At 44.7% G+C, this 19679-nt stretch overlaps 1 protein-coding gene across 1 annotated transcript in view; it reads right to left on the reverse strand.

Moving 5' to 3' along the window:
• Positions 1 to 263: 263 nt before the first annotated feature.
• Positions 264 to 19679, reverse strand: part of DMD (dystrophin) — a 2039083-nt gene continuing 2019667 nt past the window's right edge. Inside the window, exons 83-85 of the mRNA XM_040468816.1 lie at positions 16026 to 16118; positions 7606 to 7637; positions 264 to 2508 (exon numbers count right to left, since the gene is read on the reverse strand). Of these exons, the coding sequence (XP_040324750.1) occupies positions 2497 to 2508; positions 7606 to 7637; positions 16026 to 16118 (137 nt within the window). The 3' untranslated portion in view covers positions 264 to 2496. The remainder of the gene's footprint in view (positions 2509 to 7605; positions 7638 to 16025; positions 16119 to 19679) is intronic.

Genomic DNA, 19679 nt, shown 5'->3' on the forward strand with positions numbered 1-19679 from the left:
AAAGCAGTAATATAATACAATAGTAAGGCATATATTTGGTGAAGTCTGATATGTTGTGAAAATGCAGGAAAACTGAAGTTTAAAAAAATAATTAGTAAATGTTACAGTGTTGGTGTTAAAACACAATCTATCATGATACTCAAGTAAGAACCCAGTACCTGAAAACAATGACAGAACGTGCCACATGATGTTTATGCTTCAGTTACATTGTGATTTACAGTTTAATACTTGGTGGTTATAAAGAACACGAAGTAATGTCCAAATTATGCTTAAAATGTAGCAGTAAAGCTCTCAATTTTTATTCAAATATTTTGACAGACTCACTCCAGAACTAATGTCTAAAAGATAAAACAAAAAGATTAAAATAAAATTATGCACTCTATTTACCTCTGCTTTTAGAAGGAAACTTAAAACCGCTTAGTAGGAAGGAACACAACCCCTTGTTTTTAATCATGGTTAAACAAACACACAAACAAAAAAACCAAACTTGTGGGTGAAGGAAAAAGTCCAGTGTCACATAAAGGAAAAGATGCAAGACTAAAACCGAATCTTCAGGTCGTTTTGTTACCTTAGAGCTTTGGGTTTTCTTGTGGAAGTTACAATGGGGGGAAAAATCGAGAAAAATGTTGACACAGGAGACAAGTGGGTGAAAGCATGTGTGCACGATTATTAGGAACACCCCAAAACCAAAGTGAGGTAGAAATAGCATGAGAAGCCATGTTGGATGTTAATTATCATTAATAAAATAATACACAAAACCCACTCCCCAAAAGTTAACACTTGACCTAAGAGGTAACAGATTTGCAAAATAATAGGTCACATGGTGATTTCTATTGAATGAATGATTAAAAAAAAAATGAAAGGCTAAGAACACGAAAGAGTAAAGCTTGTTCCTACCAGTTAGTCCTCTTGGGTTATTCTTTTTGAACAATCTTTGTATCGTTAACCTTCCTCATCCACCAGCCAAGGGTTTGGAGTACTTTTCGGAACACGCGAATCCGTCTCCGTTCCCCCTTACAAACCTGCGTGGAATTGCTTGTAGAGAAATGTGAAGTAGGGCAACCAAGTTCATGGGCTTGTGGGTGGATATTTAACAGTAACACACCGTGATGAGGCTGTCTTACACATTTTCCCGAGGGTTATTTTAAATGAAGTCTTGTGGCATTTAAAAACTCACTGCAATGGGGAAAGTCCTTAAAAAAAAAAAAAAGAAAAAAAAAACCCTAAAATAACCACTGCTGTTTGTGGGAAGAGGGCAGAGGGAATTCGTTGTATTTACCAAGATCTCTCAGTGTGGTTAGGAACGTTCATCCAGCCCTTTACTTCAAGAGTGGCCTCCCTCCCTCGCAGGGATCGGCTGGCAATCCACTGCCTTCCAGCCCTACCAGAAGGATTGCCTACTGTCTGCGAGTGAAAAATATCTTCTGATGTCGTGACTTGCGCTGAAGCATCATTCAATGTAGATGGTGGCCTTGCCAGTGGCCGGAAGCTGAATGTATCAGCTAACGGATCACTCGGACACAGTAAGTCCTGTGTATTCATTCACATGTCCCTTTGCAAAAATTCGGTACCGTCGCTGTCAGTGGAAAGTTGCAAATGAGAAACATCTGGGGCCCCAGACAGTGTTTCAGTGTGGTAGCTGCCCCCTGGTTTCAGGCTCCAGGGAGAATTCATTCTAGACCAAGCAGGTAAGCCTGCGGGACCAGAGGCAATCTCTTTGCATTAGGAAGTGGCCAGGTCATTTGAACAAGAAATTTCAAAGATCTCCAGAAATTCAGATCTATATCCCTACAGTATTTACATACTTCTAGACATATAGATGCAGGAAGCGAAAAACCACAGCCAGTCCCACTTGGCCAGCGATTCCAAAAAGAGCACTGTGAAGTAATCATCTGGTGGTGTTAGAGGAAGTGTCCTATCTTTAATATGCAAGAAAAGAAAACATGGATTTCATATGGATATCACGCTAAAACGATGCAAAACAATGCGCTGCCTCCAAGTGTGTGTGTGTGTGTGTGTGTGTGTGTGTGTGTGTGTCTGTTTTTAGGGGTTTTTATAAACAACTTTTTTTTTTATAAAGCACACTTTAGTTTACAATCTTTCTTTATAACTGTTATAAATTTTTAAACAACCCAAAATGCGTTCCATATAAAGAAATGGCAAGTTATTTAGCTATCAAGATTTTACATGTAGTTTTCTTATAACTTTTTTGTACAATTGCATAGACGTGTAAAACCTGCCATTGTTAACAAAACAATAACAGACTTAGAAACTACTGAAATCTACAGTATAGTACCACTACCCTTCACAAAAATATAGATTTTTTTTTTCTTGTAAACTCTTACTGTCTAATCCTCTTTGTTGTATGAATATTATAAAAACCATGCGGGAATCAGGAGTTGTAAAACATTTATTCTGCCCCTTCTTCATCTGTCATGACTGACACTAAGGACTCCATCGCTCTGCCCAAATCATCTGCCAAGTGGAAAAGGCTTCCTACATTGTGTCCTGGAAAACAAAGAGAGAGAAAGACTTGACACTAGGTGCAGGGAACAGGAGCCTGACTCTCTGCCGTTCGGGAAATCCTTCCCCACTTCTAGGTGAAGACAACACAGAAGCCGCATCGAGGTCTACACGACACGATTGGATTTGTCACCACTTTCCCGGAAGAAGCAAAGCCTTGTTAATGAAGCCATTCTGCGTGGTTAGTATCGGCTTACTACCGGATCAGGCTACTGGGGTCGTTTGCGTGGACGAGTGTCAGCGAGTGCACTCATCTTCCCCATGGAAGGATCTAGCAAAAGGATTGCACGGGGAAGCACAAGGTTCCCTTGATAACAGGAGTGTTGCATGACGGGGTGTCCCTTTTCCACCTTGTTGCGGGAGATGTCGTACTGTGTCCTTGTACTCAAAGTTTTGTATTCCCAAACCACCGCCACCCCAACTACCTCCGCTGCCACCATGACTCTATCTACCGCCTTTGCCATTATCATCGCCACCACCGTGACCAAGACATGGAGTCTTCATTTCCGTGCCGTCTCCAGCCGCTGCCTCCTTCCGAGGCCACGGGAGAGGAGGCCGTTTGCTCTCTGCTTTTACTGGAATTGGAAAACAAACTCTGGAATCAACCTTTTGGGATATGAACCTTTGAATCTGGAAGCTTCTTCTTAAAAAAAAAAAAATCCCTTTTCATTCCACATTGCTCTCAAGCCTAATTATGATCCGACCCCCATGCAAAGCATGGATTGGGGGATCCTGTGAATGCATTTTTTGTTCTCCTCCTCAATGAGGGTTGACTATCAGAACAGCCTTTTAGTAGTAATGTGACATGACCTAACAGGAATCCCCCAGCAGGGAGCACAAAAGCTGCAGTGTCTCTGGTACTCTGTGGCCAAATTCAGATGTAGAGTCAGATCATTTGAGACCGAGTTTATGACTTGCCTTTTCATACGTGTCCCATATTTTCATGTGGCTAATTTTAATTCGCGGACATTACTAAATCATCGTACTCTTGGAGCACTGCCTTTGGAACTAAAAATGCTTTACTAGGCTATTACTACTTTGCCATGTATCAACTTAATATACATTCTCATCAGTGTTAGCATCCCTGTACACATTAAAGATAGACTAGGGCAGGTGTTCTGCTCTCATATTTATTTCAAGAGACACAGCATTTTAAAAATCCACATGACAGAGGGACGCCCGCGTGGCTCAGTCAGTTCAACGTCCGACTTCCGCTCAGGTCGCGATCTTGAGGTTGTTGAGTTCAAGCCCCACATCGGTCTCTGTGCTGACAGCTCACAGCCGGGAGCCTGCCTCGGCTTCTGTGTCTCCCTCTCTCTCTGCCCCTCTCCTGCTCACGTTCTCTCTCTCTCTCTCTCTCAAAAATAAATAAACATTAAAAAAATTTTTTTACATGAGAGCAAGGGGGAGGGGTCTGCGGAGGATTTACAGGCAGGCACCTGCCCAGCGATGGCTCCAGATCAAGTTAAGACTTAGAACAAATTGAACACCATTCTGCCATTGACTTGGAGGTGATGAAGTTTGTAACTCTTGGGGAGCTTTGTATTAACGCGAAGAGTTCCAATGAGAACTGGCTGTTTAAAAAAAAAAAAACAAAAACAAAACACTCTGGATGTTGGTTGAGGCTGCAAATAGAAAAACCTGGAGCAAAGCAGGCGTACCGTTCCTCGAGTGAGCCAGCAGTGTGGCAGTCCTCAGTGAGGAACGGAAATCAGCTTTGGTTTTTCTAAACCATACAAACCGCTGGAGGACACGGTGGGCCCCTGGCTGCTCCTTAGAGCACAGACACTTAACTGATGCTGCCAGGTTGAAGGGCTTCCCTTGTATCTGTTTTTTTTTTTTTTTTTAAGGTTATTTATTTATTCTGAGAGAGCAGGAAAGGGACAGGGAGACAGAGAATCCCAAGCAGGGTCCACACTGTCGGCACAGAGCCTGACGCGGGCCTCGAACCCATGAGCCGCGAGATCACGACCTGAGCCGAAGTCGGACGCTTCACCGACTCAGCCACCCAGCGGCCCCCTCGTATCTCTTTTGGAATGCCGGGAAACCCAGGGAGATCTACCCAATCACTCGTGTGGACTACCTGCAAGTTTTCAATTACTTGCAGTCTTGGCAGCTATTAATGAGGCCAGGAAAAACCAAACCTGAGACCCTTACAACCTGGTAAGTGACTAGAACTCAAACTATTTCTCATTACCCACATCCAACTAGGGGCTAGCCCACCTGGGAGACAGAACATGTATTACAAAACACAAACCGAACAGGGAAGAACTCCTTTTCCCAGCTGGCTTACTGATCATAATCAAAAAGTACCTATTTCACTTTAGCTTGCGGGCTAGGGAACATGGACTGCAGTTCGAGAGGAAATGCGTTCGTGGATTATACAGCCACGTCCGTGCCGCTCCTACTCCTTGCAATGGTGTTCAGTTTACTACCCGGAAGGCAAATTCTCGAGACTCTCCAGAGGCATCACTTCTAGGGGTGTCTGCTCTTTAAAAAGTTACTAGGTAAAAGAGACGTTCATTACTCTTAAATACACCACGCACACGCCCACAAAACGCCAGGTGGCCTTTAACCTGTCTGGACGGTCTACAAGGTTCACAAGTGCCCTCACGGCTGTCCCTGTGCTAGAAAAATGAAGAACGTTCAGAGTCCCCTCACTGTATCTGTATTCTGCCTTTGGTTACTTTATTTACAAATACCTGTTTCAGCAGAGTAATGACTGCAATGTTTTTCATGGAGGTTTTCATTAGAGCCAGAAAAAAAAAAAAATTCTATCTCTTTGACAAAATACTGCCCCAAAGAATCATAACTCAATCCCCCGGAGGCATAAAACTACAGCTTGATAGGGATACAGAAAACAGATTTGGATCCTGGTTCTATTATCCATGTGTGGAAGGCAGAACATTAGTGAGGTCATTAATTTTACCTGACAGGAACGTGAGGGGCACTGAAAAGCAGGCAGGATTTAGGGGTTTGCAGTCAGCTTCAGGCACAAGGTGACATAAAAATACGTCTGTAGAAAGTATTAATTTAATCCATTCTTAAGCAAGGATTGTTGAACACAAAGGCACCATGCATCGAACATTAGGGCGGTCGCCATGTTTTTCCAAGTTGGCGCTAACCACAACACATTTAGTCTCACGAGCCACCACGGCCGGAGGGAGTTGTTTTTCACAGTGATTGGAACTGAGACTTTCTGGCAGAGATCCAAGACCTCAATAGCAATCTGGCACCCTATTTGTTAAAAATACAGTTCCCAAATAAATGGTTCGCATTCAGTTGGCCACAGCAAGGCCAGAATACTGCACTGAAATTCGTGTTTTTCTTCTCTGTAATTTACTCTTTGAAAAAAATATCTAATCTACTGTCCATGTGAGGTCATTTTGGTAGCACTAAAAAATCACTTTGGTTCTCTGGATTTCTGGAAACTTGTCTGACTCGAATATACAACTCAGGTAGTAAAGTTTCCAAATGCCTGTGTGACTCGAATGATAAGTATTGCTGGCCTGTTGTAAAATTCATTCACGAGAGAAACACGTTCAGGGTGGTCAAAATTAAGGTGCAACTTTTCATAGCACGTCAAAATAAATCGTAAGGGGCACTTACCATAAGAATGAACCCAAGAAGCCTCACCTAAGAAGTATGTGAGCCAGGCAAACGGTCAGGAGCATTCACTGCTTCACCAATTCAGGTGTCCTCAGTTTCTCCTCCCAGCCTGCCACTCCCCCCCCCCCCCAGGACCCCACTGTCCCAAGCCTTGGAAGAAAGCATGGGTACAGACACACGGAAGGACCGTTCAATTCGTTAGACTTGCATGGCATGGTGTTGGCAGACTTTCCAGTATGACTCCTTATGTTTAAATGAATCCGGGATGACTCTTGGCTATCCTGTTGCTAAGGATCTAGAATCTTCTCACATGAGAACTCTCTACCTGTCCAGCCCGTGTCCCGGAACAGCATAGGTTAGCGCTACCCATCAAGGACCTTTCCTTCTCCCATCCTTCAACGCTAAACTCTAGGTAAGGACAAGCTTATTTCACTTGAGCTGTCACTCAACACTGTCCTCCAATAGCCGCTGATCAGGTAATGCAATGTTGAGACAATGTTTCTGACAGAAGTATGGAGGAGCTTTGCCTGTCACATCTCAAGCCACGTTCAGTGATAATACTGTATCTTACCCGCTTCGAACCCATCAATAGGCGCTGAGAAAAAGCCTCAAGGCTCCAACATTCACTTTTTATCCCTCCTTGGACATGTTCTATCTGGTTCCAAATGCCAGGGAAAGAAAGCGCACTCTCGAAAGGGCTAGTTGCGATGACACGAGCCTTTCAAACACCATTTGCTAAGGCGGCGATTAAGACTGAGAGTGTGGCTCTGGACCCAGACTGCCTGGATTCAAATTCTGGCTCTGTCATTTGGAACACCCTGCTTACTTACTCTCTCACGGACTCAGTTTCCTTATTTGGAAAATGGGGTTAATAAGAGTACCTACCTCAGAGGTTTGTCATGAAGATTACACTATGAAAAAGATGGCAAGTGCTTACAACAGTGCTTGGCCCAGTAAGTGCTCAAAAAAAAAAAAAAAAAGTTAGCTGAAGTGCGAAAGGAGGGTAGGGATGAGGAAAAAGAAAAACAAAAACAAAACGAACTCATTCTGGAAGAATAAAAACCAAGGGCGCTGGCAGAAAATGCTAAGGTCCTGGAAGTAGACAGAAACTTCACGACTCATCGGTTATGTTCAAGGCTAAATTCATTGTTTTGAGGATTCTGTTCATGTGACAAATGGCGAGAGACGATGAACCCCAGGACTCCAACCTGGGGACCACACAGGGCTGCCATTTTAGAGAGATTCCTGCTCCCCCAACCCCTGCTCCTGTCGTCATGGTGATGACAATGGCAGTGAACATTTGAAGAATGTTCCTCATGAGCTGCAAGTGGAGAGGTGACTACCATCCTTACGTGATGACACATTGTAGTACATACATGCGCGTGCACACACACAATTCTTACACAAGCGCCAAACATAGAAAGCGTGATGAGACACACAGAAGCCATGGCCGTGAGCCTGAATCTCACTAACCTCTCTCATTGGCTTCCCAGGGGTATTTCTTCCTTTAATAACGGGAGAGAGGAAGAGGCAGAGATATCAGAAAGGAAAAAAATGCATAAATAAACAGTTTCATACCCGTTTTGCTGCTTTTACCAAACAAATGTTGAGATGACAATTCATTTATTCCCTTCTGGAAAAAAATAAAAACCAAAACAAAAAAAAAAATCCGAAAGACACATCCAGTCAAATAACCTTTACATACACTTAAAATCAGTGTAAACAGATAACATGATCCAGGAGACATCACTTACAGAATCCATAGAGTTCATGTGTTAAACTGGATGGAAGCGAGCACAGCGGAGAAATCTGACTAAGTGAGCCTTGTTTTCAAGGACGGCTTTAGAACCTCAAGCTGCACATCCAAAAATCCCCATGTCTTCACTCTCAACTTCACAACTTACTGGGATGTGAACAGCAGCTGACTGTGTGTCCCAAAAGTCTGCACCCCAAGTGCGAGGCAAAACGCCACAGAGGCGAGACTCCATCCCCTTGGGACAATCTGTTCTGTGTGGCAGAGGCGGAGCATGCCCAGGATGATGGGGGTGGGGTGGGGGGGGGCGTTTGAGAAAAGAGAAGGGAAAAAAGGGCGGGGGGGGGTGGGGGGGAAGGAGAGGAGCCCCACTAACGGGCAAGCCACAGAGCCAGATCCAGGAATGAGCCTTCAACTTCCTCCCCATAATTCGACAGGTAGCAGGCGCCTTGAGTCAGTGGCTAAAGACCCAGTCGCCTTGTTTGTTTTATGGAATCCTCCATGGGTATGCTTAGTTTTGGAGAGCAGGTTCTGATAAAATCTTGTATGATAACATCGGTAAGTGGACAGAAAATTCGGGACCTCTGACCATACCCAGCAGGTCTTGGGCTTGCAATTTCCTCTGACCACGAGGGCCTCCGGGTGAAATACTGGTTTTCAAACTTCGACTTGAGCAGTGAGACACATCTTGCGACAGCCTGACGTGAAATCCCAGAATGTAGGACGGAGCCACGAGAACCCCTAGTACGCCACCTCCTTTCCCCCGGGGTCCACCATGCTCAGGGGCCGCAAGGACCGAAACACCCCACAACGATGTGAGGACTACTCGTGCAGACCAAAGAAGTCGGGAACTTCTATTCCAAAAGAAATCGTTCCAAATTCAAGGTCAGGGTCTAAAACCTCTAGTACGCATTTACAGGTTCTCTAAGTAGGACTCTCCGTCCCTTCCTCCCTCCCTCTTTTCCTTCGTTCTGAATTTTCCCACGTGACTCCGAGATTTCTTACAAGTATGAAAACGGCACGCTCGACCACGTAAGCACGGCCAAGGTATTCATGACGTTCCTCAAAGCAGGGAAGAGGGGAAAAAAGGGCACTGGCTCCTCAGCAGTGGGTGTTGCCCGTGGTAGGCCCAGACCAGATGACAGGAAAAAGGAGAGGGAAGAGAACCTCATTTCCTTCTTGATAGTTCAAAAGAGTCCCAGCATGAGTGACTCATCCATTGCTTTGGACTCCTTGAGCAAGTTTTTTGTTTTCTAATCTTTCTATTTCATGGTTATACTGTCTGCTGGTAGAATTTATTACCTTCCCCTACAGGGCTGTGAGTCCTTGAGGGCAGGGCCCATATGTGGCTTAGCCGTCCTCTCTAGCTCCAATAACTTCTGCACCCCAACACTATGGGCATCTGATAAAGACGGGCTGGAATGAATTGGTTAGGTAGCCACGAGATCATGGTCAAGAGTTCTTTGGTGTTTTAGGCAACTTGGCCTTGCCCATTACCGTTTAACTTGCGTCCCAAGGGCTGGTAACTTATACTGGCTTGTAACTTGGGTCTATTTCTAAAACTAAAGAGCCTTAGGAAAGACTGCCGTTAGAAGGTAACGGGATTTAGTCTCAGAATGTAATTATGGTTCCTAGAGTGATAAGGGTTACCTGTCTTTTTTTTTAATTTTTTTTTTCAACGTTTATTTATTTTTGGGACAGAAAGAGACAGAGCATGAACGGGGGAGGGGCAGAGAGAGAGGGAGACACAGAATCGGAAACAGGCTCCAGGCTCTGAGCCATCAGCCCAGAGCCCGACGCGGGGCTCGAACTCCCGGACCGCGAGATAGTGACCTGGCTGAAGTCGGACGCTTAACCGACTGCGCCACCCAGGCGCCCCAGGGTTACCTGTCTTTATTCTACGCCAAGCCATATTCAGAGCTTGGTATCTGCTGGTCATTACCGAATATGCAGCAAATTACTTGGGTTTTGCTTCGGGCACTTCTTCAGAAACCACGTTTCACGTACAACGGACCTTCCAGAGCTACGTCAATCCGAATCTCTTTCACAATCCGCCCTCATCGCTTGGGTCCCGATGTGCTCATTCCCACAGTACAAAAGGAAGTTCCGCTTTTTGTTTAAACAAAGTTAAAACAAATAACGTTTTCCACTGCAGTGGACTAGTTTCTTCAGTGACAAAATACAGGCTAACTGGCTGCACCGCTTAAAAATATTCTCTACCGGTAAAAATAAATAATAAATAAAAGTGCCAGATAAGTTTTATTTCACAAATACATTCTTCGGAAATGAGTTTCCTAAAACCTTCACTTAGGCTGTCCATCTGGCACTGTGATATGTTGCCAGGAAATGAATCAGGAGTAAAAGGAAGTACACTGGGGGAGTCCTGAGTCTGAGTAAAGGGCCCGGTCGGGTCTGGAGAAGTCAAGTTTCCTTACGCAGTATGAATCTGAGATGATTCATCATTTAGGGTCAGAATCCCAAGACGTTACCACTTTGGGGGTAACTAAAGCTTTGTAATCTCAGTTTACCAACTGTTTTAAAGAGCTCAGGAAGAACGAGCCCCTTTTTAGGGTTCCTGTTGTATCACAAGCGAAAGAAGATTCAAACGGCTATACTTTCAGTCTTAAAGCACGTGTGGTCTCTGGTGAACGTGGACACAAATACACACGTCCATCCACAAGCACAGTTCTGTTGAGCTGAAACTTGACCAGCACCGAAGTGTGTTAACTGTGCGTATGTAATGAGCTTAGAATGGACCGCAACAGTGTAAGGCAGGGGTCGGCAAGCTGTGCGTGTCAGGGGCCAGACGGTAAATATTTTAGGCTTTGCAAGCCACCCAGTCTCTTTAGCAAATGTTCAACTCTGCCGCAACTACTGCGCCCTTGGAGTGAGAAAGCAACCATAGATAGAGCCTAAGTGAAGGGGTATAGCTCTGTTCTAATAAAACTTGATTTATAAGAACAGGTAGTGGGCCAGGTTTGGCTCCTAGCCTGTAGTTTGTCGGCCCGTGGTATACAAAGGGCTAATGGCTCAAAATGCACGGAAGCTAAAGGGAAACAGAGTGGTGCCTGAAAGGGGGCACACGAATGCTTCCGTTTTTATGCTGTTCCTGCATAAAAGAACCACAGACAAGACTTGAATTTGAGAAGATGGCAGGTTTTGTAAAGCTGTTGGGTTGCTAATTTAGAGGCATCTGACAGAATGCGTGTGGGCTTTATGGAGGGCTGGGTAACATGAGGGGATGGCGTGGACGTTGGGGGTAAAAACGCGGCACACAGGTCAGCAGGTACGAGACTGTACAGGCAGCAGAAATGCCTGCACAGCACTGTTAACTGTGCTGTAAATTGTCTTTATTGCAGTACGAGCTTATCGCGAATCCTATCGTTCGTTAATTAGTATAGAGCGGCACCCCATTTTTAGAGAAGCCAATCCCATACCACTGACAAGGGAAGCATTTTTTCCGTAAATGCACATACATAGAAAAACACTTTTGTTAGGATGTGAGATGCTCAGAGACATAGGGGCGAATCACTGAAATTGTTTATTTTTAAATGATGTTTGTTGTTCATTCTACCCATGTACCGTTCCTATAGAATAATGGTGGAGAATCAGAAAGTGTCTTATAGTAGATAACGATTTTTATTACAGTGGAATTCCACTTCTACAGATACTTAACAGATGGAGGGACACCTTATTGGTAGATAGAGAGATTCGATAGAAGTTGGCTAACGTTCTGTGTTTAATATACACTGAGCCGCTCAAATCCCTCAAGTGGTTGTGAATAACTAACTATATCCCGAGATTCATCAGGAAAGATATCACCACAAAGCTAAACATGCACAGGTTCACACCTTGAACGCCCTGAAATTTATATTGGCTAGGAGGCAGGCCAGTGCTGGCTAGCAGTTTTTTCACGAGCCGAAGGGGCATGTAACCCCCTGATTGATTCGGGTAACAGTTCAGCAAGGCCAGCGAGGTAAGATCAGGAGCCTAATTTCACTTGGTGAGTGGCCATGAGCAAGGCACTTTGGGCTTCCGGGTACTTGTGGTGAGAAGGCGAGGTGAGGATTAGTGGATACCTTGAGACTTGAGCCTGAAGTCAAAACTGTGGCCAACGGCAACAAAAAAGCTGTAAACGTATAATGCAAAACAACTCCCCTCTCTATATGCGTTACATTTATGAAAAACATACTATTCTATTGAAAAAGTCTTTTCCCCTGGTGGCAATTATCTAGCAGGGTTAAGTAAACCACGAGGTGGTAGTTAACAGCGCATTTCCACTAAATGTCAGACCTCTGGCTCCGGCATCTGTCCCGAGTTACCCAGACAGCTGTCCGAAACAGCTGTAGCAACCGTGAACTTCATTCATCCTAACACAGCAATGGGAACACGGGTGGCCGACTCAGAGTAAAAGTACAGCGTCCTCTAAGCTATTAGGAAGATCTTGGCAGAAACTTCCATGGTAAAATGTTTCAAATAAGTGTAACTTTCTTTCAAAAAAGATGTTCATCTGGGCAAGGAAAACTGAGATCACTTGGATCAGTATTCTTCAACGTTTATTTTTTTGGGACAGAGAGAGACAGAGCATGAATGGGGGAGGGGCAGAGAGAGAGGGAGACACAGCATCGGAAACAGGCTCCAGGCTCTGAGCCATCAGCCCAGAGCCCGACGCGGGGCTCGAACTCACGGACCGCGAGATCGGGACCTGGCTGAAGTCAGACGCTTAACCGACTGCGCCACCCAGGCGCCCCGGATTGGTATTCTTTAAACCACTGCGTCCGAAAATCAGTTTAGTGGGTTGCAGCCAGCATTTGATTTTGATGCAGAGACACGGTGTGCGTCCTACGTAGTATAGGAAGCAGTGCTTCACGAAACTTTGCTGATCTTCGTACGTATATGTGACCAGACACATATATCTGTGGCATATATACATGGTGTATACGTATGTGTTTCTGTACACATATACACACATCCAATGTATCTTATATCCTTAATCCAGTTTGAGATGTGAAATGTTTCTCTTACTATAGAGAGTGGTCAAAAAGGTCAAAAGCCACTGCTGTGGTTAGCAGAAGTGCTCAAATGACCCTCTGAGGCCTTTCCACGTAGGAGAGCCTGTAATCCTGAGATGTTAGGGCTCAAAATGCTCTTCTCGGTATCAACCCAACATACCTACTCGCTGGTAAGATGCGCCCACTAAAACCTACCGTATATATATTTTCCATCCTAGTTTTCTAATGATGAGACTTTTTATCCAGTTGAACTTGAGGGAAACAAGCCTTGATACTGCGATTTAGAATGAAGAAATGCGTATTAGGCCTCAATTCCCTTTCAGGGCACAGAGCTCCTAAAACCTTTGAAAGTTCCTCTGAAGTAATGAGGCAAGTCTAGGAAAACACCTAAACATAGGGGCTGGGTCCCAGGGAAGCCAACCCTGGGTTTGGGGGGGGGGGGTGGAACTTTGAGCCTTACCCCCTGACCTCCGGGGAGGGAAACTGGGGGTGCTGGAGACTGGGTTGCCTCACCACTGGACAATGATGTGATCAATCACACCTTTGGAATGAAGCCTCCCTAAAAACCCAGGGGGAGGGAGAACTTCTTGGGTTGGTGAACAGTGGAGGTCCTGGGAGGGCAGCGCACCCCGAGAGCGCACGGCACCCTCCACACCCTTTAATTATCTTTTTTTCTTTATTTCTTTGGAGCCCCTAAGTCTACAGTGGGTCAGAAGCCCTAAACTTGTGGCATGTGATGCTCTCTCTGGGTAGGTGGTGTCCAAATTGCTCGGCGCCGTGAGAGGAACCCCCACACGCTGGAAATGGGTGCGCGATAGTAGGGGCTCAGTGGTAAGGCCTAACGTGGCAGGAAGTAGCAAAAAAAAAAGAAAAAAAAGAAGTCAAGATAACAGCATCACAGAAAGAACGGCCAGATCTTGATTGCTTTCCTCAGGAAAATAAATGACTTCTCTCAGGCTACCGGCCTACTATTAGGTAGGAACTCAGTTAAGGGAATTGGTCAGACAAAGCCTCCTTATCCTCTGAGAACTCACATCAGCGCTCGGTGGAAGGTATGCTTCTCTAAGCGCAAAGTGAGTAAACACTATCGGGGTGGCCTAAAGCTCCCCCAAGGCTCCACAGAAGTAGATCACCATCACAGAAGGAAATTTAATGTCAGAGGTGCTAACTACCACATAAATCGGAGGAGGTAGATTTGCCCTTTTCCAGACGGCTTCTTCCATACCCAAGTGGTATCTAGCTTCATGCACTAAAAGGGGGGATGCAGGGAGAGTGTGCAAAGGACTTAAAGATAATTCGGATGGGCCACAGGCCCAGGACACAAAGGCTGCCTGAAGGGAAGCGGGGCCATGGGCCCTTCTATGGCCTCCACTCGACTCTAGTTTAAATGTGGAAAAAATGCCCAGGGCATCAACGAAGCAGCCACCAACTTCCCCCAGAGCAGGTAAGCGAGCTTTCATTTTAAGGGTCTGGGACGAGGAAGCCATCTGTGACCTTCAAGGGATAGGATGGCGTCAACGAAATGTGTGCTACGTGTGGGGCCCAAAGTTCTGGCTGTGTGAACTTGAGAAAGACCCTCGCTGTGCCTGAGGCTAACCCCTCTTATCCAAAAGGGTGCCTCTGGGATTCCCTCATGTCCTAGAGCCCTAGGTCAGAGCAGTAATACTATAATGTGAACTTCGGAAGTCCACAGTTGACCGTAAGCGCCTCGAGGGCAAGGAATCTGGCATTTCTTTGCATCCCTAACACCTCCAGCGGTCCAAAGTCAGGTGCCGGTAAAAGCTGACGGGCTAAAAGGGAGAGCATGTGATTTACATCAAACCAACATGTGGTCTTCTCGTGAACCATGGCATCTAGGGACAAAAGACAGCTAAGATAGTCAAGATGGAGGTGGGGGTGGTGGGTGGAAGACAGCTGAGATTTTTAGGTGTTAAAATCAACACATCAGAGGCACTCAGCGGGGAAAAGATGGCTGGTGCAGACATTTAAAATTAGCTTCCCCCAACAGTTCCTTAGCAACGCTCTATCAGAACATCAGTGCTTTTAATGTGCACCGTGCAACGTTCACGCGTACAGCAAAGAGCCAGGACCCGGCCACCGGGAGCGGACACTGAACAACAAGATCAGAAAAACACAGGACTCAAAATACCCTCCTCGTGGCCCTTATGGAGAGGAACAAACAGCCAGATTCTCTGCTGCCCTTCCCTCCGGGGCTGCCCACGAGGGATGCCAATCCCTGCCCACCGAGACGTGTGTCCTCCGCTTTGGCTTGTCGAGGTGTTCCATCTACTTGCTTACAGGTGACTGCAGCCATTCTTTTTATTCATTGAAGGGAGGTGGGTCAGTGACTCTGGTTTATGTCACAGCAATAAAGTAAAACAATCACTCCCAAATGCTAGGAAGACATCTGAAGCTCCTACAGGCTAGTGGGAAAATCTGGCGGGGGTAAAATGCTGCTTTTATAGGAGGGGCAAGATACGCAAGGTCAAAGTGACGGTGAGAAATAGAGGCATTAATAGAATTAACATCTTTCTTTACAGAGATGGTATTCCACCTAGGAAAGTGAAGTCAACAACAAAGTAGCATACAAAGAGTTCACTGTACCTGTATTTAACAAATGGGGTAAGATACAATTTTTAAATTTTTTTTTTTTTTTTTTTTTTTTTTTTTTTTTTTTTTTTTTTTTTTGCCCAACCATATACTAAGCACGTTCTGGATTTCACCATATCGCGCGTATCGACTGTGTGTCCCGGCAAAGGTGCCACTGGGGCGTGAATTTCTTTGTAAAAGTCACATCATCGTTGCTCTTAAGAATAAACTATCTTATTTCATAATTAACGCTTCAGACTGATGCGCAAAGCAAGTAAAATAACGTGTGAGTTGATAGTCTGATTTCTAGAGACAACGCTATTATACAGGTGTTTGAATTCAACCAGCATCCAAAACCAGTCAATTCAGTCATCCAAACCAGAACTCGACACTCAACAATATTCTCTTCGCACAATGACCCCAGACTGGCACTCTGTCAGCAAGTGCCTCCTTAAACACGGGAAATACGCGGGCTAGGGTACAGAAATGAGGGCCCTAATTCCAGTAGGTGTGAGTTACTTGCACGTCGTGGGCCTTACCTCTGGAACTAGGGAAGGAGTTGTTGAGCTGTTCCATCACTTCCTCTAACCCTGTGCTTGTGTCCTGGGGAGGACTGAGCAGGTCTTCCTCGCCTTAACGAAAGCAAGCACAAACAATGGCCAGTTACGCTTACGGAAAACAGACATTTTGAGAAAAAGCCCACGGTCCCACTTAAAAAGTTGGGGCGCCTGGGTGGCTCAGTCGGTAAAGCATGTGACTCTTGATCTTGGGGTCATGAGTTTGAACCCCAGATGGGGTGCAGAGATTACTATAAAATACAAAATAAGGGGTGCCTGGATGGCTCCGTCGGTTAAGTGTCCAACTTTGACTCAGGTCGTGATCTTCTGGTTTGTGGGTTCGAGCCCCGCATTGGGCTCTACGCTGATAGCTCAGAGCCTGCATCGGATGCTGTGTCTCCCTCCCTCTCTGCCCCTCCCCTGCTTGCGCTCTCTCTCCCAAAAATAAATAAAAACATTTTTTAAAAAATTTTAGAAATGTTTAAAAAGTCATTTTAGAATCATTTCCGTTCGCTCATAAATAACATCAACAAAAATAACCCCTCAAGCTGAATAATTGGGGAATGACTTCTTCAAGGGAAGAACTCCATGCAGGGATCTATACTCTGGTCTTAGGAGAAGGAAATGGTTTACCTGTTTAGAAGCCAAGATAAAATCGACCTAAGTTTCTTAGGCCCCATTAATAAAGGTGAAATGTTTTCCTTTGTAATGAAAAAATTATTAGACCCTTGCAGTGTGCCTGTTCAACGAAAGGAACTAAGAACGTGACATTTTGCATGCACTTTAGGAAGGAAAGGAAGAAGCGGAGACAGAGGTGTTTTCTCCACTCTTTCCTTTGACATTTAACCAAAGGTAACAAATAAAACTCAAGTACTTTTAAAGTCCAATGAAATAGGGAGAAATAAAAGTTGCACGTGACCTATGTAGGGAGTGAAATATTACTATTCTAAGGACCGTGGATACGGAGGATACTGGGGAGTAATGTTCCTTTCCTCTTTGTTACACGGGCCTACTTTATCATCATCGTGTTTTTGGAGACTTCTAAAGGGGAAATTCTGGTGGTTTTTTTTTTTTTTTTTTCATTTTTAAGAATCTGTTGACGGGAGGGGAGAAGGATGTTTTGGAAGAAAAAGGAATTAGGGATGGACGGTCCTCGTCTGAGATAGGGAGTCCTCTTGAAGATGATGTCGATCTGTATGTCTCTACTGATGATGGTTCATGGGTTGACAGGAACGCACCTCAGACATTTGCAGCAAGGGAGAGATTTCTTCACTGAGAACAAAATTACTTGCAACTCTCAAAGTCTCTGCAAACTAAGTTTCTGATGTTCTTAAGTTCAAGCTCTATTCGTTCAGGACAGTGTCACTTGCATCTAAAACAAGACCTTGCTTCCAGATCAACAGTAATGAAGATGCTTAAGGACAACCTCAGGTTCACATCGGACTTGGAAATGACTGGACAGCCGGCGATTTAGTGACGTAAACATGCTTGTTATCTCCTTTTGTCTATGCCCCTGGGATCTTCATTTACGATTATAATCCTGCATTCATTACTAAGTTTTCACCTTTTTTTTTTTTTTTTAAAGTGTAACCTCAAACAATCCTTGGCCCAATGTTCACCGCAAAGAGAGTCCTATCCCAGTGGATGTAAGGCTGTACGTCAACATCAGAGTGGAGAGCTTAGGGGCACAGGACAAAGAGCCTCTATTTCTGTGAGTCTCATGGTAATATACCATAGAAAACCTCTTTCAGATACTAAGAAATAAGTGGTGAAAATTAAGATCACAAGATAGAAAAAGAAGTTACGGTAGCTACCTACCAATCTACACACACACACACACACACACACACACACACACACACACACACACAAACTTCCTTCTATTTATGTGTTTAGCAATGAAAACAATGAAATAGAGCACCTTTAATTTCTTTTTTCCTGAGAGTTCAAACTACCATTATGTGCTGAGGGTGGAATGAATGAAACAATGCCAGCAGGAACAGAATCCTGACAACTCTAGAGGTGAATACACGTCTTCATCCCATTACTGATGCAAATTTTGCCAAGTTGTGGAACATGAGGCATTTTGAATGGCAGTAAGTCTGCATTAGCGATAACAAGCCTTACAGAATAAATCAGAACCAACAGAGGCAAGCATGACCAGCCTGACAGGTGAATTACATTACCCTGGAGCTCCAGGAACTGAATAGTAGTGTGGTAAGATTCAAATACAGTTCAGGGATGGGGTAGGCATTCCTCTGCCTCAGTTATTTCAGGGATCAAAGTTTAAAGCATAAACCTAATGATGTCGACCAGGTTCATCTTTACAGATGAACTATTATCTGTAAGTTTCAAATCCGAGTGTCCAAGTACAAATCTAAAATTGGCTTGCTTTAATGGAAAACTTTCAGGACAGTGATGAAGGTATCCCTTCAAATATTTTTCAAGTGCCTCGTGCATCCTGCACAGTACATATACGAATAAAGTATCATCTTGTTTTCTTCGTTGCTCAAGACTTCCTCACTAAGTAAAAAGTCCTCTGGGCTTAACTACTCCTTTTAAGAATCAAAATCAGAGTTCTCAACGTGTGTGCATGAGTAGAGCTGAATCGACGCTGAAACATGCTTGACGGCTAATATTTTCTGTGTCAATTATGCTGAAAAGTGAAAACGGCTAAATGTCACCTGAAATTTGAGCAACACCACTGGATTCTTTGATATTGAGCCAGATTTTAAATGTCTAAAAAAATAGCCATACAAATGACCACACGGCAAGATTATTTATACTAACATTTATCAAGAGCCAACTCTATGTCAGGTGCTGTTGTGCGTGTTGGGGAGATAGCAGTCAACAACAAAAAAGCCCTGTATCCATGGAACTCCCATTCATATGGAGGTGCACAGTCTAAACAAGTAAGTTAGGTATGTCACACGGTGAGGAACCTTCACGAGAGAGGATGAGTGGGGAACCTTCAGAAAGGGGAATCTTGGAAGCCTTCGTTGATGAGGTGCAGTCGGGCAAAAACTGTAAGCACGTGAGGGCATGACCCATGGATATACAAGACAGGAAAGCAAACACAAAGACTTTGAGAGGGGAGTGTGACTGGCTTGCTCAAACAGCAAGAAGGTCAGTGTAGACAGAAGGGAGTGACCGAGTACTGGGGGGGAGCATGCTTCCCTGCCCCAGGAGTTTGGACTTGGTCACGTGACCTTCTTTGGCCAATGGAATGTTGGCAGATAGAAGGAGAGTTCTGTAACGTCCTTGGGTTGTTGGGCTTGTCCTCTTGTGCCGATGTCCTGTAAGGAGCGCATGGCCCAGAGAGCCTACTCATCCAGGAAGGAGGAGAGGGAGGTGAGACAGACCTGAATCCACCCTACAACCTGGAGTCAAGCCTAGATGAGCTGCAGCAGAACTCCAGCCAACCAAGAGGTGCATGAACGAGAAATATGTAACCTGAGAATTTTGTAATTATTTTGTCACACGGCAATAGGTGACTGTTACATACCATTGTAAGACATCAAACCAGAAAGCTACTAATATTTATACATCTTCTAATCACATACTCCTGTGTAGCTATCACAGGCAACCCAGAAATGTGTTAAATAACACCAGTGACCACAGGTTCTCCCTTACCCC

This window comes from Herpailurus yagouaroundi, unplaced genomic scaffold (genome assembly GCF_014898765.1).
Source record: "Herpailurus yagouaroundi ecotype Mexico unplaced genomic scaffold, PumYag 67793, whole genome shotgun sequence".
In the NCBI taxonomy this organism is placed as follows: Eukaryota; Metazoa; Chordata; class Mammalia; order Carnivora; family Felidae; genus Herpailurus; species Herpailurus yagouaroundi.